Genomic DNA, 21,561 nt, shown 5'->3' with positions numbered 1-21,561 from the left:
CTCCTCCTCCTAATTGCCTTTGGAATGTGTTTGAGCTTAACATTTTATTTTGAAGGGAAAAGAAAAGTGATGTACTGCTTCCTGTCTTCCATCCTTCAGTGTCACCTAAAAAAAAAAAAAAAAAATTGCACTTTTGACATATTGCAGCAATACAATTGCCATGTGTACTCCTGAGAGAACAAGGTTCATACACACTGGAAGAATAAAACCACAAAATTTGGCTCAGGGTAGACAAAGAGGTGTTCTGCAGGACAGCACAACAGAACCACAGAGTGGGCAGAAGGGAGGAAAAAAGAGAGCTGGCTCCTTGGAAAGGAATCAATTAAAGTGGGGGCAGAATGGATGAATTTTCGTGCCTTTTTTTTTTTTTTTTTTTTTTTTTTTTCCAGCAGCTGCTGTGAGGATTTGAAAGTGTTTTGCCCTAGAAATAAATAGGTTTGTTTTTCTGTCCCTATGCAGATCCTGTACCTGCTAAAGGACCCAGCAGGCCAGATGACATAATGGGCTCAGCCTCCAAGGTTCTCTCAGCCCCGTTCCCTAAATGTCCAGTTACCCAAAGGCTGGATTATATAATTAATGACAGTCCTTTTGGCCTAACCTTGTTTTCTTGTTCTCAGTACTCCTCCTTGTTTCAGACACTTCCTCTGTTGGTTTCATTATGTTCTTGGAACTAGAATTAAGAGGGAGGAGCTGGCTGGCAAGGAAACGTGTTCCTGCATTTCACTCCTGGGTTCGTAAGTGTGGAGACTCAGCAGGTCAGAAAAAAATAAAAAAAATCCTGTTTGCTTGGCAAGCTGGTGTGATGTTGTGAGTGAGAAGTCAGTCAGACAGCGTTTGAAAAATTGTGCTTTTCTCCTGCTTGCAGTCCAGACAAACTGGTTTAAAACTCCATCAGCCCCTCCACCTCCCTGGCTGGTCCTTCTCATATCAGAGCTTGCTCAAAGGAATTGAGGATTAAAGTTTCCCGTGTGATTCTGAAGCCTTGGGAGTTTGTGCGGTGCAGGTTGTGCGGTGTGTGTTCCCGTCCCATTGTGTGTAAATGAGGGCTGGCTGATTGCTTCACGATGTGTGCATTATCTGCGGTTACGCGGGTGGTAATCTTATAAAATGTGTTAATGACGGCTCGGTGTTTACAAGTATCGGCCCTTCGGTCCGGCTTTGAACCTGTGTCTGCATCTCCAGCTCACACTCGGGGCCAGGCTTTGGTGATTGTGTACTCGGTGTTTGTTTTCTGTGTGAAACTGCGATTAGCAGGAGCACTTATCTTTACTTCGCACATGCTTCGAAGTTTGTGTCCCAGTTCCCAAAACCATCGGGACTGTTCACAGGCTGCTCTCCTGGTACCGAACCAAGCCGGGCTCTTGCAGAGCACATCCAGTTTGTTTTCTCAAAGCCACCTTCCTGCTGCTTTCCTCGGACAGACCTTCAAAGGACGAGAAAATCACAAAATGTTCTGAGCTGGAAGGGACCCACCGGGGTCATTGATGCAGCTCCTGGCCCTGCACAGACCCCCCAAAAATCCCACCCTGGGCATCCCTGGGAGCATTGTCCAAACTCTCCTGGAGCTCCAGCAGCCTTGGTCAGTGCCCCACGACCCTCTGGGGAAAGAACCTTTTCCTAATCTCCAACCTAAAATCCCCCCGAACACAACCCCAGCCATTCCTGGAGATCGAGCTGGGAGTTTTGTTGATTTAGCTGCAGAAATCTGCAGTTTTCCCATCTGCAGACGGCCACGTGCCGGAGCAGAGGTGGGCAGATGTTGCCAGGTGCTGCTGTGCAAAATGAACCAGCTTGAAGAAGAAAGGTTTAATTGAGTGGAACAGGAATGACACGGTGAGTCAGCTCTGGGAGCAGAACAAACTCGGGTCTGTTGGCTCCCACTGCTCATCCCTTCTGCGGGATCTGGCCCTGCCAGAGCTGTCCTGAGCTGCTCTCTGCACATCATGTTCTCGTCTGCCAGCAGACAGGAAACACAGAAATGTCATCTAAACAAAGAATTAGCAGAATGAAGGGCTCAAAAGTCGGTAGTTCCTATTTGCTGCCCCTGCTGCTGACTTCCTACCATTGTTTTCCCATTCATTTTAAAGAGATTTTCACCGACTCGGTTGGACTGGGAGAAGAGTGATTAATTTTATTGTCTTTGCTGGTTGTAGGAGCCAAGTGTTCTTGCAGAGTTGTCGGAACGTGCACTCGTCTTCGGGTGGGGAAGAAAAACAGCTCATGAAAGGATTTCAGAATTAAATCTTGAGTTAATATTTCTCAATGAAAATAGAAAAAATAAAGCTTTCTATACACAGAGTAAGGTGAAAGAGTAAGGCAGCTCTACTTCTTCACCTGTTTTAGAATGGATTTACTGTGTGTAGAGATTCTTCTTGGTAGGTTTTTGGAGCAAAATTGAAGATTTTTGCCCAGGGCAGGTATCAGCAAGGACCACAGGAACTGAAAATGCAGAGAGCATTGGAACTCACCACTTCTTCAGTGTCAAGTAGGAGAGGCTTTGCTTTTAAAGGACAGGCTTTTCTTGATGCTTCCCAAGCCCATCCTTCCCTAGTTCACAGACTTGCTCCAAGATGCAGGTCTGACTTTTTTTCCTGTAGCAGTTCTCAGGCACCTGGGGAACAGAATCCAGCCCAGGGCATTGCTGAGCAGTCTGTGTCCCTTGCCCAGGCTTCTTTTTATTCCCCTCCTCAGCAGCAGCCTGGTGACGCCCAGCCCCTCTTGGGGTCACTGAGAGGAGGGGACTTGTGTCCTGCTCCTGCCTTACCTGTGTCCCAGATCCCAGCTGCTCTCCAGGGCCATCTTTACTCTTTTATTTCACATATTCTGTCCTTAGGCACACGGAGTGGGATCTTTCAGGCCATCTCTGCACACCCCAGCTGTTACACTGCTGAATAAGAGCCATTTAACAACTAAAGAGGTTAATCTTTTTATCTCTGCTCCTGGGCACAGGAGTTCTAGGGGATGGTTTCAACAATAGTGAGCGGTAAAACTCTCCCCAAGTATTCAGGCAGGTGTCTGGGATTTTATTTTTATTTTTTTAAGTAAATGGTATTTTGCTAATCAAAAGAGTGCCGTGTGTGCAAACCTGACACAGCTGTGCTGTTTGTTCTACCTCTGTATTTCCCTCAGCTTGAGCTGTCACATTGAAAGCTAAATTGGTGGCTTTACATTCATCCGTTCTACAGAAGTAACAGCTTTGCTTTTCAAGATCTTACCACGAGTGTCTGATGTGCTTTGTAGGAGGGAATGAAGCCAGAAAAGCGTGTTCTGATAGAAGTACCTGCCTGCCTTTGGAGGAGTGAGACTGTGTCTCAAGCCTGCTTGGGTTTATTTAGAGCCAAATGGCCTCTGAAGAGGTTAAAAGCCACCTGATGGCTTGAGCCCCTCAGCTGGTGTGCTTGGGCTCCTGGTGCCCAGCAGCTTTGTTGAGAAAGCTGGGATGAATTGTCCCAAAGTCATTGTTTGGGAGCAGTGACCCAAGGAAACAGAGGAACAGTTGCTGCCTGTTAAACAACTTGGAAGCTCTTAGCTGAGTGATTGGATTTTTTATTTAAAAATCTATTTTTTTGAGTATTCTCTGTGCCATCTTGGCTTCTCTTATTTATTTCTAGCCCTGTCTATTGGTTTTTTTGGTCTGTCTGGAGATATCAAGTCTCTTCCTCAGCTCCTCAACCTCCACTGGATCTGCTCCAGGAGCTCCAGGTCTCCATTCCTGATCTAGAAGCTACAGCCTGAGACTCTGGTTTAGTTCCTATTTACGTTTTGGATGTTGGGGAGAGGATGGGGAATGCCATCCCTGGGTGTTCCAGTGGCTCTTCACAGACCCCACCGTGCTGGGGCTGGAGGGAACCAGTTTTTTCTCTTGGGCACTTGTAATTCTCAATCTTTGCTGAGATGCCCAGGGAAGCTGCCTGAGCAGGGCACCCAGAACTGCTCCTTGTCACTAAGCAGCATGCCTCTGGTGGGAAGGTTTCTCTAGAAATACCACTGGGGATTAAAGCCAGGGCGTTTCCAGTTGTGTCTCCTGACCGTGCTCTGACAGCAGGCAGAGCTTCCTTTTCGTACCACGAATTCACAGGGAAAATAACCAATATGGCCTGGGTTTTTTCCTCCCCTTCTCCCCTCCCAAGCTGCATTGATTAGGGGACGGGGAGAAGGGAAACTGCTGAGACAGGGTCAGTCAGCTTCTGATCTCCCTTTTGTAACACCAAGGTCCTCTGAAGTGTTCCTGGAGAGAGGAAAGGGAGTCTGTTTGTGCACAGTCATCCTTGGATGTCAGATGGACTTAATCCAAGTTATATTTACCAATGACTAAGTTTCTCTCTGCTTCCCATGTTCTCCTGAAAAGTGATGAAGTGTTTTATGCAAAGTGGATTCTCAGCTGTAATTGGTATCTCTGCTAAGAGCCTTAATAGTAGCAGCTACTGAATGAATCAGAGTCCATAAACTCTTCTGCTGTCTCTAGGAAAGGGTCTTCCAGAGGTGGGAGCAGCAGGAATATGAGGAGACCAAGCTGTGTGGTGGGATGGGGGGAGACTCTTCAGAGCCATTGTTCCAGCTCATTTCACATGCACTCAGATGTGTTTCCTGAAGTGGGGCTGAGGTTGCTCATTCTCTTCTTGCTTCACACCTGCCTTTTGGTTTCCTGAATTGCTGCTGCAGCTCCTCTGCCGTGAAATCAAACTTCAGAATTGACCCAGTTGTAGAAACCTTGTGGGCAGAGCTGGTGGTCTTGTTGGTCCTGTGGGGAGCCCAAATAAAGGGGATGGAACCAACCATCTCTGCTCTCTGGAGTGCAGTAAAACAGCAAAAGAGTTCAAGGAGGCAGGGAGGAAATGGTACAAGGAAGAGCAGGTGTGTGTGAGTGACAAATCCCAAGGTTATGTCCTTGTCCCCAGGGAAAGACAAGCCTCAGGGCTGAGGATGATTCGTCTCTCGAAAGGCACTTCAACAGAAATTGTAGTTGGCTGGATTCACTGGTATCTACATGAAGTAATTAGAGAGGCTCGTGGAATTCTGAGGGATGTGGCCTAAAAATGAATTTGTTTAGGATATATAAATGACAGACTGTCAGAGTAAAGGCAGTGGGTGTTTTCAAGCCTGTTATCAGACAGACCTGCCTCAAAGTGACTCTTATCAAAAACCAAATGGATGCTGGCATAGGCTTGACTCTCCAGGGCTGTGTTTGGCTCCTGCCTTGCTCTCTGTGTATCTTCCACAGTTTTTTTGATGTTGTTGTCATCAAAAACCATCTGGGATTGTTGTTTTGAATGGATGTTCCCAGAAATGCACAGTGCAGCAGTTTTTCTGTCCACCTGAAGAAGAAAACCAGTGTAACACATAGAGTACTTAATCTTTTGACAAAAAACACCTTTTTTTTTGAAACTGAGTTTTTAAAAACTTAAAGTCTGCATGGGCTGCCTGTGTGTCATTTCTTGGACATGACAAGTACAGCATTTAAGGGCAGAAATTCTCTCTTCCACGTTGTAACTGGGATTACTGGTGAGTATGTCATGAGTGAACTTTGTAAAGAACAGGCGAGCTCTTTGTTTAGTCAGGAATTGGTGTGTGTGGAGAAATAGTGACCTCATGCCTTCTTGGCTTCTTGAGATTTGAGGTTTGCAGCCACGCTCTGAGCCCCTTTGCAAGGAGGACTTGACAGATGGGGGGAAGCAGCAGCGATAATTTCACTGGAATTTATCTCCAGTGTGCAGCTCCTTGCTGATAAATGGGGAGGGGCACTGGCAGCAAACAGGCAGAGGGATAAACAAGGTTTGGTGACTGCTTTAAGGAGCTGGTATTCCCTGTGCAGTGGCAAGGAAACAGTTCTGGCGTGAAATAGTTCCTCCAAGGCCAGCCTAGTTTTCTTTCACTTTACAGGGCAGACATCAAACTTAGCGCTGCCTAAAAACGCACTGTTAGCTGCTGGGAGAGGTTTAGAGCAGAAAAAGGAGAGTGCTTTTGGTGTGACAGCCGCATTTTCAAAGGGGCTGTGAAAAGATGGACTTATTCCTGCCTGCTAGCTGCCTCTGGAGTGAATTAATTGCACTGCAGATCCATAAATTCCGTGTGAGAAGAGAGATCTCCACAGAAATCTGAGTGGTACTGCCCAAATCAGCCTCCCCCCACTGAAGGGCTGAAGAGAGGGGTTGTAATTTCTTCATATTTTTGTGCTATCTTTTCAACTGGAGCCCTTGAGTGAGGGTTTTTTGTTGATCCAGGAAGCCATCTCAGCCTGGAAAGGTGAATTATTCTTTGTTTCCACCCCATGTCTGTGTGTCATAGCTGTCTTGCCTTTCTCTTTTTCAACCTACCGCCCATCTCTTTCTCAGGGAAGTCATGTTTCCTCAGCAAGAAGGAAACAATCAGGGAAGGCATTTCTACTGACCCTAAACCCCTTTTTTAAGGATCACAGAGTCCCAGGATGGGTCAGGTTGGAAAGAACCACACTGATCCAACCTTTTGCATCCAGGCAGTTCTGGAATATCCCCAGCAAGGGAGACTCCACACCTTCAAAGTTGACTTTTTCTCTCTGTATTTGATAATTCCCCCTTTGTGTAGTTTAGTCCCTTCTGCTGTAGAATTGCCAGGAGTTTGATTAACTTCCTGGTGAAGTTCTGTTTCTGCTGGAAAATGTGTTGTCCCTGCAAGTCACTTCAAGTTCTTTGTTAGTGAAACAAATTGGTTCAGCAGCACCAGGCTCGTTTATTCAGAGAGATCTCAAGGCTACTGATGTGTAATAAAATCAGAGGAGTTGTTCACTCCACACTGGACTCGTTACTGAGAGTGAGTAATGTCAGGAACCAGTGACCTCAGCTCCAAATGTGGTATCTGCTGAAAAATACATGCCACTTCTCCAAGCTGGTGAACATGGGAGGTGGAGAATCAAGTGTTGTTTCAACACCCACATTCTTCTGGGTGAATCACAGCCATGGACCCTTTCTGCTGAGCCAAGATGACAGTGGTGTGTTTACACCACCACTGACCTGCTCAAAGTGGAATGTCAGCCATGATACTGGTTGGATTTTTAATTTTTTTAATCGTCTTTGACATCAAAAATGTCATTTGTTGTAATGAATGCTCACAGCCTCTAACTTTCAGGATGTGCTGAAGTACCTACAATAGAACCAGTGTGCTTCATAAGGAAAACAAAATGTTTGGTTCTCCTGAGGAAAAACATAATCTGCCTGCAGAACAAAACCTTTTTTCCCCAGTCTATGAGCATTACTTTCTGAAAGGGGACAAATATTAATCTTTTTGCTGCTGATTTACAGTGCCTGAATTCTGTTCTGTGGGCAAGTGCCACACGAGAATGTGTTACAGTTCTGCTTGATTAATTGGAATCCAAAATACAGTCCAAGAGCTCCAAAACAGCCTTTCCCTGGCCCCTCAGGTAAATCAGTAAAACCAGACTTTGCAGAATGGTACTTGAAAACATTTCACTGCTGGGACTCCACAAAGGGCATCAGTAATTTTGGGAGAAATTCAGCCCTGGGTGCCATGGCAAGTGCATCCCTCCTGTCTTTGTGCCAGGGCAAATGGGCATTTCTGGAAACTGAAGGAGGAATTAGTGTTTTTCCTTCTCTGATCTGAACTCCTTTGCCTATCAGAGTTTCCCTTTGCTGCAGGACATTTAAATTTGTCCATTGTCTAGTTAATAAAAGTTGTTGGGGTTTTGTAATTGCCTCACATTCTTTGCTTCTTGTTCACGAAAAACTTAACAGCACATTAGAGAGTTGTGAAAAAAGCTCTTTTCAGCTTCCAGAGATGTCAGAGAGGATTCTTCTGTCTGGAGGTGTGGAAATCTTCAGTGAAATAATGCATTTATTACTTCATTTCCTGAAAATATTTCGGATCCAAACATGAAACTGTTCAAGTGTACATAAAGCCCTGGCAGGCAGCCCTGCCTGTGGCAGCTCCTGCTGGGGGAGTGAGCTCATCCTTTGCTCAGGGGAGGCAGGTGAAGCATCAGCTCCAGAGAAAACCTGCAGTGTTTGGGTCCTCTGCCCTCCCTCTGCCACTCATCCAGCGCTGTCAGTCACAGCTCAGGTGAGATCTCACCTGCAGAGCTGCCCCAGCCCTGGGCCCAGCACAGGCAGGACCTGGAGCTGCTGGAGAGAGCCCAGAGGAGGCTCCAGGGTGAGCAGAGGATGGAGCAGCTCTGCTGGGAGAGCTGGGATTGTCCAGCCTGGACAGGAGAAGCTTTGGGGTGACACAACTGTGGCCTTGCAGGGCCTGAAGGAGCTTCAAGGAAGATGGAGAGAGACTTTACAAGAGCTTGGAGTGACAGGACAGGAGGGAGTGGGTTCACACACACAGGCAGAGGGCAGGGTTAGATGGGATATTAGGAAAAAAATCCTTCCCTGTGAGGGTGTTGAGGCCCTGGCACAGGGTGCCCAGAGCAGCTGTGGCTGCCCCTGGATCCCTGGCAGTGTCCAAGGCCAGGCTGGATGGGCTTGGAGCCACCTGGGACAGTGGGAAGTGTCCCTGCCCATGGCTGGGTTTGGAATGAGATGCTCTTTAAGGTCCCTTCCAGCCCAAACCATTGGGTGATTCTATGATACACTTCTGTCTGAGGAAAATAATCTGAGTAGCAGCAGCCCTTTTTAGTGTAGGTACAGCTTTTGAAATCCTTGTGACACTGACTGGCACTTGAAATCCGCCACCCTTTTTTATGTTTGGCTCCTTTGAGGTCACCACCTAGATTTCACCTCACTCTTTCCAAGAGGACTGTGGCACTCCTGTCCATCAGAGAGCTGGAGTTCTGCCCCACACCTGCCTTAATCACACAAAGATTTGTGAATTCTGTTTGAACCTAGCTACCAATGACCCCTGCTCATCTCTGTGATGCTGTTTGTTGACATCCCCACCAGGAAGGTGAGAAAGTTTTTTTTTTTTCCTGTGTCCTTTCAACCCTTGGATTGATAAAAAAGCTCATGTTAGTTATGAATGTTGGTTCCTGCGAACCTCTGACATTGCCAGATGGGCTTTTTTTATTTCTTTGTTTGCAAGCCTGCTCTCCACTGAAAGAAAAGACACTATAGATGTGTCAGGAAATTCCTTTGTTTCGCTGATGACAGCCTAATTCTATCTTTAGCCTCATATTCTGGAATTGCAAGGCCCAGCCTTCCCTTGATGAGAACACGTATGACCTGGAGGAAGAACTTTCCCAGCAGCAAGTTGGTTCTTTCCACTCTGAAACGATGTTAATTGATCAACTCGAAGATACAACTTCACCCCAGGAGCCTTGCCTTTCTGAGGGGAGGAGGAGACTTGCCAAAAGCTAAATATAAACAGCGTGCAGTGGAAAATGCACATGTGCTGCTCCGGGAGTGTGAAGTGATGTCTCCCTTCCTAAAGCAGAACGAGCTGCAGGTTAAGGGAGTTCACTGGGGAGTTGTAAATCTACACTCAGGTTTCTCCTGGTGGCATAAGATGACTCCCAGGCCCTGCCCAGCGTGGCACAGGGTGTCTGTGCCATGTGAGCTGGCAGCTACAGCTCCTCTGCACATCTCACAGAATCACAGAATGTGGAGGTTGGAAGAGACCTTCAAGATCATCGAGTCCAACCCAACCCCAACACCTCAACTAGATCATGGCACTGAGTGCCACATCCAGTCTGCTTTAAACACATCCAGGGACGGTGACTCCATCACCTCCCCAGGCAGACTATTCCAGTATTTAATCACTCTTTCAGTGAAAACCTTCTTCCTGATATCCAGCCTGTATTTCCCTTGATACAGCCTGAGGCTGTGTCCTCTCGTTCTGTCAGTGCTGCCTGGAGAAAGAGAACAACCCCACCTGGGCACAGCCACCTTTCAGGGAGCAGTAGAGAGTGATAAGGTCACCCCTGAGTCTCCTTTTCTCCAGGATAAACACCCCCAGCTCCCTCAGCCATTCCTCACAAGGTTTGTGTTCCAAGACCTTCACCAGCTCTGTTGCCTCCTCTGGACACATTCAAGTGTCTCAATGTCCTTCCTAAACTGAGGGGCCAGAGCTGGACACAGCACTCCATGTCCATCCTAAACTGGACACAGCACTCAGTGTCCATCCTAAACTGGACACAGCACTCAGTGTCCATCCTAAACTGGACACAGCACTCGAGGTGTGGCCTGGCCAGTGCTGAGTCCAGGGGCAGAATGACCTGCTCCTGCTGGCCACACCATTCCTGATCCAGGCCAGGAGCCACTGTCCCTCTTGGCCACCTGGGCACGTCTCCTTGCAGCATTGCCAATACCTCCCACTGCTCTGAGTACAGCAGGGAGCCGAGAGGCAGCTCTTGCAACAAGAGCACAAGGTTCCTCTCTGTTCCCGGGGCACAAATAACTCCTCCAAGTGACCAATGCCTCAGGAACCTGGAGCCTGGTTGGAATTTTGACTGCAGGTGCTTGCAGGAACGTCTGACCCGAGGGCAAGTAAAACCTGTTCCCCTTTGCAGTGCACACAGCTCCATTGCCTCCTCCCTCATACATTACAAATCATCTCTGGTGTCTAATCCTCATTCTTTTCTCTGCCCAGGACAGTGTAAGTGCTCTCCTGGGATGGCTTTCAGTTCTGGGAGGTAGGCAAGGAGCCAGTGGCAAAAGGGGAAAGGTTTTTCTAGTGGAGGCAGATTTTTAACCCTTAGGTCTGATAGGAGCTGCCACAAATCTCATTTCTTGGGGCTTAGGGTCTCCTGTTACAATAACTCTTGTCAACTTCACGGATTTGTTTGAGACATTTGCTTGATTTACTTATTTTTATAATTATATGTAATTAATGAAGCCATCTTTGGGGTTCTGTCCTCATTGCCAGCATTTGATCTCTGTGCTGTCTCACAAACACACTTTTCAAGTTGTCACTGAATCCTTTACATTTCATATCTTCTAAAGAGAGTGAAGAAAGTGGCTCTTTGTCCTGGCCATGCCATCTCCATCATTCTCCTCACACTTTGGTGTCATTTTGGGCCCCTTGCCCTTCTCTGAGTGCATAAACCCCTCTGCTGTTCCCACTAACAGGGGCCAGACTGAGGAAATTAATGAATTGTGGCCAGTATCAGATGCCTTATGAGAAGTTGCCTGGAACCCTGAGGACTCATGTTCTTTTGTCTGTGAACCCTCCTAGCTCAGAACGTGTCTTTTCCAAGCTGTGGATTGTTCTTTCTGCCAGGAGACTTGCACACAGCCAGTCCTTCTTTTGGGCTGGTGATCATTTGGATTTATGTTGGTATCACACATCAGTGGGCAAAATCTAACTAGCAGTGTTTATCCCATACTTGTCCTTTTGATTGTTGTGGTCATTTCAGCATCCTTGTACAAGCTTTTATCCACTTTCCCTCTTTCCCTTTCCTTCTGCTTGGATCAGGTTCTGGATGTCATCCTTCAAACTTCTGCTTTCATCCATAAAACCTGAATCGAGCACTTTTTCTAGTGTCTCTGCCTAATCCAAGTGTACTTAGGCCATGGAAAAGTTAATTTGTGGTTTTGGGTGTTACTTATGTGATTAAATGACAATCTGAGAGGAGAGAACTCTGTCTCATATGACATCAGCTTTCCAGTGAGCTGTTCAAAAAGCAAGATTTTTTTTTTCCTTTTAATGCTGTGATGGGCCATCATTTCAATACTAGTAAATATTTCTGCTGGTGAGAACAAACTTCCTTTTATAGTATCCACACTCTGCTGTTTTTACTGCGTCCAGCCTGGAGCACTTTCCTATTTCTGAGTGTTTGCTCACACTCAGCAGCTCCTGGTGCTCACGTGCTCTGTCTCCCCCTGTTTCTCTCCCAGCTTTTTTAGCCTTGTTGATCTATTATTGTGACTTTGGCCAGACGACGCCAGCTTTCAGCATTTAATGGGCTAGGAGAGCAACAGCTTCCTCTGCCTGAGAGAGAGACCATGATGTCATCAGCTACTTTGGGTTCTTTCACCATCCTGATGCTTCTGGTGGATGTGGAAAGAATGCAAACAGCACTTTCCAGATGTTCTCGGGGCAGCTGGAAAACCATACATGGATCGTTTGGTTGGGGAATAATGCTGGTCTGTTTTAGGGGACAGCAGTGAGGAGGGTCATGGAAACACAGCTCCTGTGCAGCAGTGCTCTCAGGTGTCTCACAGAGGGTTGTTGGGGTGTTAAGTGATGGCACAGCTTGTTCAGGGCTCGAGCTGGGCAGCTGAAATATCTTTTTACCTGCCCTCCATTCCCTCTCTTTCCCTTCCTTCCTCCAGCTTCAGCTCCTGAGTGAGGCACAGTGTCCTTCTGATCTCCTGCAGGGTAAATGTTGTTTTGTTCCTGCAGTTCCTCAGGGTTATCTGAGCAGTTAAGACTAAAGAAAAGGACAACCATCTAGTTTTTAAACTCCCAGTACAATATTTGGTGTAGTAGGAGCTACTGAATAAACACAGGGCTGTTTCATCTTGGTGCAGTGTAAACTGGGAATTTGGAAGCCCTCTCCAGGGCTGGAAAAAGCATCAGCTCTCACCGGCTTGTGGCATATCCAAAAAAGTCTATTTTGAGGGAGAACCGGTCACTTCCTTCTTTAGGGTGGCTGGGTGGGTGTTTTTAATGCATTAATTAATTTTTATTGAGTGATGGAAAAACTGATGTCAGCGCTGCATTGCGGCTGGGCGTGCGGGAGCACAAGGTGGTAGGAAATAACACAGCTAACACACGAGGGCAGGGAGAGTTTAACCATGGGCAGTTGGAAATAGCAAAGCTGAGCCCTGTGGATATTAAAAGCTATGACTGAATCAAAACAACGGTCTAATATTGAGCTGGGTTTTGCTGGGGGAGGAACAAACCTGTTGGGTTCATTTCTGTTGTTGTATCCAATGTCCAAGGGATGTTTTTTTTTGTCTCAACACCTGGATTACTGACTTAGGGGTTGTCTATTTTTGGCTCTGCAGGATACAAATGACAAGGGGCAATGTAAGTTGTGTTTCACTGGTTGTTTTTTTTTTTTTTTTTTGCCAGACATCTTTATTCAAGAGCCTGTTGAGTATCCTTTTCTTTTTACAGTGGTCTATAAACTTGTCCAGCATGACTTCTTGCCTGGCTGCTCTCACAGTTCAGATTGCACAGATCCACAACAGAGAGGTGGAGGGAAATGCTTTGGAAATGGCAGCCAAGACAGAGCACAGTTACATAATTGTACAAAAGAAAAGGGGGTTTTTTTGTTTTGTTTCGTTTTGTTTTCCCTTCCCATATCCTCCTGCCTACTGAAAAAAAACGTTTTTGGAAAGCTGGATGGAAAAAACTTCAGCGTTGTTCATCCCTGTGGGGGCATGAAATGTATTGAAATGTTCCACCTGTTTTATGGCTGGTGCTTTTCCTCTTTCAGGTTTGACATCTACAGGAAGGTGCCAAAAGACCTTACACAGCCAACCTACACAGGGGCCATTAGTAAGTAACTCCTTTTTGATGTCCTTGCATAGCCCTGGTCTAAAATTAAAGATTGTTTGGCCTCTCTGTCTGCAGGGAATTTTTTTAAAGGGATGTTAAGCATGGGAAAGGGTGTCCTTTTGTTGCTGAGGCAGCTCGTTCTGCCCATCAAACAGTGGAATGGCTTGTGTGAGTCCAGAACTGTAGCATCACGGAATGGTTTGGGTTGGAAGGGGCCCTGAGGAGCCTCCAGTCCCAACCACTGATAGCGATCCACTCTCACTCCCATGTATCAATACACAGACTTTGGCTGATACAGATCTCTTGCCTTGGGCCCCTTTTCCTTCCTTCCTGCTCCTCAGGGAGGCTGGAGGCTGAGTAATGCCATTTCATACAATTATGTGCAGCGAGCTGCCTGGGCAGAGGGCTTGGTAAACACCATCAGGCTGATCCTGCCAGGCCTGTCATTATTACCCTCCTCATGCAGCTTTCCTGTCCTGTTGAGCAGCACTTCCTTTGATCAGGGAGCTGTGCCCCACTCAGCCCTGCTGGTAGATGGGTCAGTAGTCCTGTATGTCATTGCTGACGTGAGTGATGTCACATCCCTTGGTGACAGCACGCAGGATTGAGTCAGTGCCAGTGAATCAGGACACAAAGGAAAGCCCTCGGTGAGCTGGAGAAACTCCTCACCGTGGGCACAGTCCAAGAACAGGCTGCCCAGGCTGGTGTGGAGCCTCTTGTGATGGTTCTGGCTTCTTTTTCTCTGCCAAGGCCTGACATTTTCAGCCTCCAGATTTCCAACAGTCTCTGTCCTTGGGGATGCTCCAAACAACCAGAGCTGGCCCTGAGCAACCTGCCCAGAGCAGGGGAGTTGGACGGTGTGATCTCCAGAGAGGTCCCTGCCAGCTTCAGCTATCCTGTGCTTCTGTGCAGATAACACATTCCCCTAAATATTTACTCTCGGAGTCCTTGTCCCCTGAGTTCTCCTGGCCACTGAATTCCTTGTATCCCAGCTCCCGTTTGGGTTTGCTGAAGTTGTGAACAAAGAGCTTGACTCAAACTGTTTGGGAATTCAGGGGCGGATGAGATTGAGTGTTCTGAAAGAACACTTTGAACTTGTGAGTGATCCTGCCTTCCCTTCTGTTTTGGAAACTAAGAGTTCCCACACTGCCACTGGGCTCCCTTTGAGAATTTGTCTTGTTATGAATCACCTGCAAAAGAGTATTTTAGAAGCAAAAAAAAAACCATCAAAGGGCACCGAGTTTAGGCTTTCAGATCTGCAGTAAACAGCTCAAGTGATAAGTCTGTTGTGGGAAGGCTTGAAGGTTGTGACTCTTACTTACAATTATTAGCTGACTTATTTCTCTCTATTGTTATTTGCAGCTTCTCAAGCTTTGATTTTCTTCTCTGACTGGTTCTCCTTCTTTTTCTCAGAGTGTTTTTAGGCAGCCTGATAGAAGCTCCTGAACCACAAACTGGTGGCTCTCCCTGTGAGGATCTTGGGAGCAGTTTTTTAATGGGCTTTTCTGTCTGACCAAGCCTGTGGCTTGTAATTTGAAAGCCACTAATCTCAGGTGTTGGAGGAGGCCATGGATGAGAGCAGCCCATTGCCAGGCCAGTTGGAAGCCTGGGAAAGTTGCATGACCTGGTGATAAAATGCTTTTAGGGAAGTCAGCTTGTGTTAACTCTGGGGGCTTGAGTGCAGGGGAAGGTTCTGTCTCTCAAAAAAATCTTTTAGGCTTTAGTAATCATGTGGAATTACTATGACTGCAACTTTATTTTGGCTTTCTTTAAGTCCTCCAAGTTTTACAGAGCAGTTATAAAACAGTCTGTAATATCCAGCTGTTGATTTAGGCCTTTTCCATATGATTTCTGCTGAAACCTTAGTTCAGTATCACTTCTGGTGCTGAAGGTTTTCTGGAATAGGAATGGACTTCCTGCAGGATTTCAGCAGTGGGTTTTGGATTGCAAGAAGGTCTATTTTCAAAAAAGGTTGAGGTTTATTTGGGAATAAGGCACAGATCAGGTTACAGAAGAAAAGAGGTGGAAAAGAGCAGCTCTGCTCCTGACACCGGGGCTGAAGGAGCCAGGGCTGAAGGGGCCAAATCTTTTAGAGAAGGAGCAGCTAAGGGAGAGTAAGGGTTGGGGAAGTTTGGGGGAGAAGAGAAGGTGATGTCGAACACGAGCAAGTTCAGAAGCCAGCTGGAGTGTTGTTGAGGCTTTATTAGGTATGGCTTTTTAATTCCCAGCTTTGCAGTGAACGCTGCATACAGGACACTTCACATCCGTGTGGCAAGCGCTCAGCTACAAACAGTATTTTTAGGAATGAAGGCACCAGGAACAATCCACTGCTGTTTACTTGGAGTGAGGTTTGTCCAGAACAACACTGCCACTGCTGTGGACTTCTCTGGGAAGTCTTTAGAGGTTACTCGTTCCTTTTCCTGAATAAAAATCTCTTCTTCAGGCAGCATCCCCCTCGTGCTGTTGTCCCTCTCCCACCAGTTTTTGCAGGTCCTCCCATGTGTGTAGCGTGTCAGTGGTGCCACTGTGACAGGCGTGGTGACAACCTGGCCATGTTTGGGTACAGAGGCAGCAGCAGCAGCACTCCTGGCTGCCTGACAGTTGGCATCTGGCTGGACAGGAGCAGTGGGGCTCTGGAGAGGAGCCTGTAGCTCAGGCAGCTGCTGTCACCATCCTGCTCTCCAGCTCATCGGTGTGGAGGCATAGTTTGCATGCACATGTTGTATGCACACATGGAAATGTTATCCAGAAATACTCGGTGCCGTTTGGGGGCTGGAGTTTTAAATACACATCAGGAAATATCCGAGTTATGATTCACATGGCGCCTGTAACAGGACCCGCTCCTTGCTCTTCGTAGCAGCTTGCTCCATTGAATAATAAATACTATTAATTTTATGCCTTAATATAGACATGGCTCCACGTTCTCAGTCTGTGTGATGTGTTAAACACTTTGCCTTTCTCTCATTTCTCCTGGGGTGGGGAGGCAGAGCCAGGAATGTACGTAGACGGGGTATGTACAAAATAGAAGGGATGAGTACAAAAAGGTTAGTGCAGGAATAAAAACCTTGGCAGAGTTTCCCATCCTTTTGGGATTGCAGATTAGCCAGCAGCAGTGTGTCTACACCAGCAACCTTTGATATATTGATCATGTTACCATATTAGAGCTCCAAAAAACCTGTCTCAGGTGTTGTTGGAGCTCCGTGGGAATGTCGCCGTGTTCTTGCAGTTAAGCGAAGCTTTATGTATGAATTGTTTGATTCTGTCTGAACCCAGCCTTTAATCTACTTTTCCAAATATAATACACTTGTCAAATGTGGGTGGTAGGACTGCACATTTGCATGGAAGCAAGCAAAAGCCCTCACTGTGAAAGAAGCAGCTGAAGCACCCCGTGCATAATTTCCCGTGCTGGGAACGTCGTCTGTGCCTGCAGCTCCGCGCTGAGAGAGGAGCTCCTCTTCTGCAGCTGAGGAAATGCTGCCTCTGGAGAGAGTACCTGATAATGCTGTCACATGAGTCTCATGCCAAAAACTCCCCCTGCCCTGGAAATGTGTGTGTGTAGGGAGAGTTTAACAGTCAGAGCAAGTGTCCAGTGTCCTGTTTCGCAGAGGGTCCAGCAGCAGATGCCTGAGAAAGAGCAGGAGAGGCAGGTTAAACACTTCACCAGGCTTTGCTCAGTTGGCTCCTGGGCTTCCTAAGCTGCAGTTGGTTCCTTTGTATTTAGTATCTCTCCCCTCAGTGGATTTCTTCCTCAGGGCATGTATCATTCCTTTTTGTAATCCAACAGGTTTTATTTCTTAAGCATCCGGAGTCAAGAATCTCAGAATTCAGTCGTGTAAAGGAAAACCTTCTCTTGTTTTTAACCTCTCCTTTCCCTGTTGTTCCCATACTGGAAGAGGCAGTGAGTGGTTGTTCCCCACTCACCTCCTTTGGGCTGCTTGTGATTTTATGTCCCTCTCTCATGTCCACTCTCAGTAATCTCTTTTACAGCTTCAAAACTGACTCCGTGGTTTGAAGACTGGGAAAAGTGTTGAGGAGCTTTGAAAGTGAGTCCCTGCCAGGCTCTTCAGGGCATTCTTGTGAGGTTTTTTAGATACAGATTAGTGGGATTTTACTGTGCTGTGTTTGGTAAGTATTGTCACAAACTTTCACTGCAAGAGCTAAACTGTACTGGAAGTACAGGAAAACAAGTTCTGGAAAAGAAGATACTTTGATTATATAAGTGGCAGAGAAGGAAGTTTACAAATTGGAGGAGAGAGGAAGCTCTGGGAGAGAATTTAGTTGAGGGTTAGTAGTAGCAGGCTTTCCTAGAAGTGCTGGAGAGCAGAGAGGTCTGGCTGGTGCTGTGGAAAGTCTTTATAGGATTATAACAAGCAGCAAGGAATATAGGAAACAAAGAAAAAAGGGTTTTCTACGTCAAACCCAGAGATCAGAGATCTCGTGTCTCTCTGTCAGTGATCAGCAACACAAACACTGGATCCTCTACTCATGTCATGCCTTGGTTGCTTTTTTTGGGCTCTTATGTAGGTGTGGATGTTCTCACAAGATTTTACTGCTGTTCTTTAGGGAGACCTTTCTCCTCCCCCAGCCCCGTGCCAGGGGCTCAGCTGGGTCACAGCCCTGGTGGCCTTCTGTGTCCTGACAGCCAAGACTTGGGACCAACTGTGTGGTCATCTGAGGTTTCTCTTTAGGAATTCATCTCCCTTCTTGCTTCCTGTTTTCCTGCTGGTCTTCAGGTTTTTTCTCCTCTTCAGGTTTCTTTCCTCATCCTTCAGGTTTCTTTCCTCATCCTAGCTAGTGGATTTTTTGGCATCTCTGTTAATCCCTTGCACTTTAGAGAGGGTCAATAAACGAATCCACAGTTGAAATTATTCTGATGAGGAGGGAGAAGCAACGCATTTCTCCTTCCTGAGAACTGGAAGAATGAGGCACAAGGCTTTAGGTCACTCAAGGGCCTGTCTCAGTACTTGCCTCAGCCCCTCTTTCCTTCCCTTGCCTCTCACATTCTTTACCAAGGGAATTTGGGACCATTTTTGTGTGATAAAATTGTTCCCAGACTGTTGTCACTTGAGCTTCCCGAAGGAATGGGCAGCCAGGCTGCACAGGTCATGTGGAATAAAGTTGAGGAACAGGGCTTTTTTTTTAATATATATATTTCTCAATCCTAATTAGTGGCTCTGGTGAAGTGGTCATTTCACAGAGAGATGTGCTGGGATGGAGGGGTTGTGCTCTGGCTGTCACAGCCCTGGAGGAGCCTGTCAGTTCCTGCTTTGCCCTTCTGTGAGTGATTCATGGTGAATTTGGGTATTGTATTTAACACAGGGACACACTGCAGCCCTGTCTCCTTGAGCTGGCACATCCTTGTCTGCTCCAATCATCCCTGATCCATAGGATTCACAGCTGTGCTTCCTTCCAGCCCCTCCTGTGTGGGTGACTGTCACTGCTGCTTGAATGTCCCTGCTTTGAAGAATTTCCTGGGGAAGAATAAACAGTAACATTCCAGCAACTTTGGGTTCCCCCCATGCAATTCCAGGTTGGAATTCTTAGGAAAGACACGGGCATTTGTTGTCTGGGCACGTGACAGTTCCTTCAGTGAGGATTTTCCCTCTCTGCAGTGTCAATATGTCAGCAAGGGGAGAAATGGGAGAAGTCAGGCACTGGCTGCACAATTCCAGTGTTGCCCTGTCTCTGCTGTCCTTACACAGAGCTTCGGAACCTGATAAAAAAACCAAAAATGTCATCCCCAAAACACCACATTAGGGGACTGTGTGCTTTCAAAGCAAGGAGGTGCTGGTTCTTTTTGCCTTCTGGAGGTTTTAACAGTGATAAAATTGGGAGCCAAGGCTCCAAAGAAGTGGTGTTGTCAAGCAGCTGTGTCAAGGAGAAGGGACTGCTGGCAGACCAGTGTTATGTGCTGAAGGTGGAGAATGCAGGAGCTGTGGGGAGATGGAAATCATGACAGAAAAAGTGGCCCAGAAATGGAAGATACCCTTCAGGTTGTTTGGATATTGAAGTCACTGCTCTGGTGGGCTCCTCTGGGTCATGGACTCTAAAGATTGTTAATTCTCAATTGTGTACGGTTGGCATATCCAACCAAAAAAACAGTTTTTGTCTTTGTTGGACATCCAAAACTAACCTTTTCCTCTCCTTACCTCTGTTCCAGTCTCTGTCTGCTGCTGTCTCTTCATATTGTTTCTCTTCCTGTCTGAGCTCAGCGGATTCATAGCCACTGAAATGTAAGTAAAAGTCATGTTTTCCCTTGTTTGTGTGGGTGTGAATCTTTACAGCTTTACTGTTATCTGAGAGAAATATTCCTGTAATTTCACTAGGTCACTTAGTTGCCTAATGGGTTTAGGATTCCTTTAGGTTGAGTCCAAATTCTCAGACATCCATTCAGCTTTTTAATTTGTGAAAATTAATAGGCAAACTTGGTTCTGAACTGTTTTTGATAGAGGAAGCTGTTCCAGGCTTGCTTGATCCTTTATTAGCTACATGCTGGATTGCATCATTAGCAGCATGGAGAAATGGATTGCATAAAATAAGAATTATTAGTTTAATATCAATAATTGCTTTCCTTTTTTTGTAATGTTAGAGCTGAATCTCTGATTCATGCAAGTAGCTTTATTAATGTGTGAATTTTTTCTTCTGTTGAGCCTTACAAAGAAACCTTGTTCACAGGTTTTGTGCCTGAAGACAAGTTGCCCCAGGTGGTGACAGCCTTGAGAAAAATGGAAATAATTTCTACTTTTAAAAATTGCTCACTGACCAAGCATGAAGTACTTACTAACACCAAGTTAAAGAAGATTTTTATTTTTTTCCCCCCTGTTCTCATGTTCTTCCTTCCTCACAGTAAACTTCTAGTAACTCTTAACACGTGTACCTTTGTTTTGGGCTCTAGGAGACCTTCTCCATCACCCTGCTGATGTGGCAGTGAGCTCACTGAGCATGAGGCACAGTTCCTGGATAGTTGGGAAGGGTGGAACTTCTGTCAGACTCACATGATGGTCCTGATAGCAACAGATGTCAGTGCTGAGCAAAAAGGCTCCGAAACCTTGGTTAGAGGGAGCATTTTGATAACCAAGAGGCTCTTTCATTGTTCTTGTGCAGCTCTGTCTTAGATCAAGAATATAATTTCAGGAATAATGTTAGTGTTGACTAATGTTTAACTGAAGGCAGGGGTGTAATCAAGCTCTAGATCATTTTTTGTGCCTGTTGCACGTTTACTTCAGAGATGGTATCTCAGATTTCTTGCTTGCTCACTGTTTCTTTGACTTCAGTTCCGTGTGTTTGCTTGTGAAATCCGGGGTCACCTTATCACCCACTTCACTGGGCTGAGTTTCCTTGGGTTTCTTGTTTTAAAAAAACAGAGTGAAGCTAGACAGACTTCAAGTAAAGCACTGCTTTTTCTTGGATCTCATTCTTAGATCTCATTCTCTTGCCTGGCTTTCTCTTTTCTTTCAGTGAATGCTTTACAGGAGGAATTACTAATATTTACCTAGTTTTGACCCAGTTATTGGAGTGCACTTGTCTTTATGTAGTGGTAGTTTCCTGACTAGAAATTGCTTTTTGAACAGCACAATTGCATAATTCTCTGAGGTCTCTTCTTGCTTTTTCCTTAAGAAGATGATGCATTTTCCACAAAAAAAATTGGGAAGTGCTGTAAGCATGCTCAGCTGGCAAGTTCCTCGTGAAAACCTCAGAGAGGGGGTAAGTGCCTTTCCCAGCAGGAACTGTGTGGGGACGAGGCATTTGCAGGCCATAAAGCAGTAAAAATTGAGAGAGGATGTCATGCAAGAGTCTGGGACAAATGACTGCAGGAACCTGGATTCGTCACGGGCTGCCCAACACAAAAGCTCACACAAAAGAGTAGGAAAACCTCCTTCTGATGAGTTACAAGTCATCAGACTCTTGCTGGGAACATTCCCCCCCAGCACTTGTGAAGAGGCTCTCCCAGAAGAGCGGAAACACTTCAGAAAGTCACTTCAAGACCTTCCCAGTTCAGCGACTTCGAAAGCGGGAGTAAACTTTTCTTTTTTTTTTTTTTCCATTTCTTGCTCATTGGGTTCTCTTCTGAGAAACCCAGTACAAGTTGTTGTGAGCCTCTTGTGGTTCCCTCTCAGTCAGGTTTTACTGGCAGTGCATTGTGAGGCAGCAGAGCCTCATCACTGGGAATGAGAATTGGAACTT

The 21,561-nt window shown here is 46.3% G+C and overlaps 1 protein-coding gene and 2 long non-coding RNA genes across 8 annotated transcripts in view; 2 read left to right on the top strand and 1 right to left on the bottom strand.

Moving 5' to 3' along the window:
* ERGIC1 (endoplasmic reticulum-golgi intermediate compartment 1) overlaps positions 1 to 21,561 on the top strand; it is a 57,406-nt gene that overhangs the window by 8,147 nt on the left and 27,698 nt on the right. Inside the window, exons 2-4 of one of the 6 annotated variants that reach the window (XM_066329374.1) lie at positions 460 to 518; positions 618 to 755; positions 19,538 to 19,610. In XM_066329374.1, coding sequence (XP_066185471.1) covers positions 659 to 755; positions 19,538 to 19,610 — 170 coding nt within the window. In that variant the 5' untranslated portion in view covers positions 460 to 518; positions 618 to 658. Of the gene's footprint in view, positions 1 to 459; positions 1,834 to 13,315; positions 13,378 to 19,537; positions 19,611 to 20,993; positions 21,082 to 21,561 lie in introns of those variants that run through there. The other 5 variants (XM_066329375.1, XM_066329371.1, XM_066329373.1 and 2 more) reach the window with 5 other exon arrangements.
* LOC136367615 (uncharacterized) lies at positions 57 to 726 on the bottom strand. The gene is made up of 2 exons (XR_010744709.1): positions 599 to 726; positions 57 to 105 (listed from the first exon to the last, which is right to left on the bottom strand). It is a non-coding gene; the product is annotated as an uncharacterized lncRNA (long non-coding RNA).
* Positions 1,844 to 2,906, top strand: LOC136367613 (uncharacterized). Its single transcript, XR_010744707.1, has 2 exons — positions 1,844 to 2,485; positions 2,834 to 2,906. It is a non-coding gene; the product is annotated as an uncharacterized lncRNA (long non-coding RNA).

Source organism: Sylvia atricapilla, chromosome 14 (genome assembly GCF_009819655.1).
Source record: "Sylvia atricapilla isolate bSylAtr1 chromosome 14, bSylAtr1.pri, whole genome shotgun sequence".
NCBI classification, from domain to species: domain Eukaryota; kingdom Metazoa; phylum Chordata; class Aves; order Passeriformes; family Sylviidae; genus Sylvia; species Sylvia atricapilla.
This window is presented reverse-complemented; position numbering and strand designations above follow the sequence as displayed.